Here is a 2,500-nt window from a genome sequence, read left to right as displayed (position 1 = left end):
ACTTTACTTGGACACACACTGATTCAGCACACACACACCTTACTTGGACACACACTGATTCAGCACACACACACCTTACTTGGACACACACTGAAACAGCACACACACTTTAGTTGAAAGTAAGCCCCACAAAGCTGCTTTATTTCCCGTGTGATGAATACTGCTCCAGAGGGGGGTGTGTGTGTGGGTGTGTGTGTGTGTGTGTGTGTGTTTGTGTGTGTGTGTGTGTGTGTGTGATGTATACTGCTCCAGAGGTCTCATGTTTGTGTGTTTGTCTTCCTCAAGCCACAGCAGCGGAGTCCTGAGCTCCGTGTGGCCTCTGTGTGTCTAGGGGTGTGTGTGTGTGTGTGTGTGTGTGTGTCCCACTGTCTCTGTTTGTCTGTAGGGGACGGCCTTTGTATCTGTAGGGGACATTCTCACTAAGGGCGGTCTCTGTGTGTGTGTGTGTCTGTAAGGGACAGTCTCTGTGTCTCTGGAGGGGCCAGTCTCACTAAGGGCAGTATCTGTGTGTGTGTGTGTGTGTGTAGGGGCCAGTCTCACTAAGGGCAGTGCTCCACTGCTTCAAACCTTACAAAACTTCACAGACTGCTTCCATCTCTCTACTCGTCTCTCTTAAATAACACCACACCGTATATCAGGGGCCACTCACTATAAATACTAATACAATTGTACAGGGTTCATTACTTCATTTACACTTGTTTAAAAATACACATTTACAAGTGCTGATTTCTCTGGGTACATGCAGAACTTTCATATACTATATAGAAATACACTCTTACACGCCCACAGAAACTTCAAAAAACTCCAGTCATAGTTTGCGACGTCACCAATCTCTTCCTGTCGAGGGGATGATGTCAGGATTGAAGCCTCCTGCTGCTCAGATTACACATCATGTATGAACAGACGCGCTCAGACTCAGGTAGACTCAGGTACGCTCCGGTACGCTCATGTAGACTCAGACATTTCAGTGCAAGAATCGTGGCGCCATGGCGACCCAGGATGCACGTTTCAGAAGGCTTCGGTGGAGTGAGTGGTCTAAGAGCCAAACAACAGCCTTTTTAATAACAAACATAGTTATGGACCACTAACATGTGGCAACCAATCACATCTCTGCCACGGCAGCACATGGGCAGATTACGGGCGGGGGGGTGGGGGGGGGGGTGGGGGGGGGTAAAACCTTTTGTTTCCGTCAAAGTCACTAATTTAAGAGGACAACCCCCTGCAGTAAAGTTACTGATGCTAGCTTTAAGGTAAACTCCACCTGAGTCCACCTTTAAGGGAACATTCCCCTGCATTAAAGTTACTGACTCCACCTTTAAGGGGGGGTTCCCCTGCAGTAAAGTCACTGACTCCACCTTTAAGGGGAGGTCCACCTGCAGTTTAAGAGCTGAATAATTGTTGTGAACATTCACGAGTGACACTTTGTGTCAACATAACTTACCACAAGCACAGCAGTTCATGTACGATCCATACTAATAAAAAAGAAACAATGTAAGAAAACGTAATTTCCGTGAAGACAAACAAGATGGCAGAAGAACTGCAGTATTTCAAGAACAGATACAATCTAAAACACGCTCGGAAGTCGGCCCATAAATTAAAAGAAAATAATATGTACACCTGGCGTTCCGTGACGGGTCAGTTAAAAGTCTTTTAAAACAGATGTACCACAAAGTGGCTCCGCCTCTTCTTCTGGAACCTTCTTTAAGACTCTCCAGCTGCTCGGTCATCGGTGGTTTGGGTCCTTTAGCTTATTTATTCGTTCATTTGTTCGTTAGTTAGTTAGTTAGTTCGTTCGTTCTTTCTTCCAAAGTGTCCAGTGGACCCAGTTCTGCGGTGGGTCAGTGTTTCTCACTGCCTGCGAGTCACTCACATCTAGATTCCACACAGAACCGCTCCAGAACCACTCCAGAACAGCTCCATCTCTGTGATCGGACACTCTAGAGAAGTATGGATGCTGTTTACACACACACCTTTTCTGAAGATGCAGATAACACTCACCCAACCTACACACACACACACACACACACACACACACACACACACACTGAACCTGGGCCAGTGGTTAACTCATACACACACCCATGGTATATTCACCATTTTGGGACAGTGATACACACACACACACACACACACACACACACACACTAGTTGACCAGCAGATAAGTGGCTTCGCTCCGTCAGGCGAACAGTGACGGGATGGCGCCCGTGAGTGTGTGGGGTGGCAGGACCCTGGGGCCTTGGCACAGGCGGGCTGGCGGGCGGGCGCTAGATGAAGCTGGAGGGGGTGAAGTTGGCGCTGCCCCTGACGTGGCTGAGGTGGGTGATGGCGCGGCTGTAGGCCGTGTGCACAGACTTGCGGACGTTGGGCTTCTTGCCCTCCACCAGACGCAGCTTGTCCACCGCGTCGTCCAGACCCAGACGGGTCAGCTTGTCCAGCGGCAGCCACTGCCTGTAGGCATGACACACGCACACGCACAGACACACACACACACACACACAT

General features: G+C 49.1%; 1 protein-coding gene across 1 annotated transcript in view; it reads right to left on the bottom strand.

Moving 5' to 3' along the window:
* Positions 1–1,266: 1,266 nt before the first annotated feature.
* The window catches only part of brpf3a (bromodomain and PHD finger containing, 3a), a 14,018-nt gene continuing 12,784 nt past the window's right edge, over positions 1,267–2,500 (bottom strand). Inside the window, exon 15 of the mRNA XM_080846795.1 lies at positions 1,267–2,449. Coding sequence (XP_080702921.1) covers positions 2,266–2,449 — 184 coding nt within the window. The 3' untranslated portion in view covers positions 1,267–2,265. The remainder of the gene's footprint in view (positions 2,450–2,500) is intronic.

This window comes from Sprattus sprattus, assembly GCF_963457725.1.
Source record: "Sprattus sprattus genome assembly, chromosome: 10".
In the NCBI taxonomy this organism is placed as follows: domain Eukaryota; kingdom Metazoa; phylum Chordata; class Actinopteri; order Clupeiformes; family Clupeidae; genus Sprattus; species Sprattus sprattus.
The sequence above is the reverse complement of the archived record's forward strand: the minus strand, read 5'-3'. Positions and strand labels throughout refer to the sequence as shown.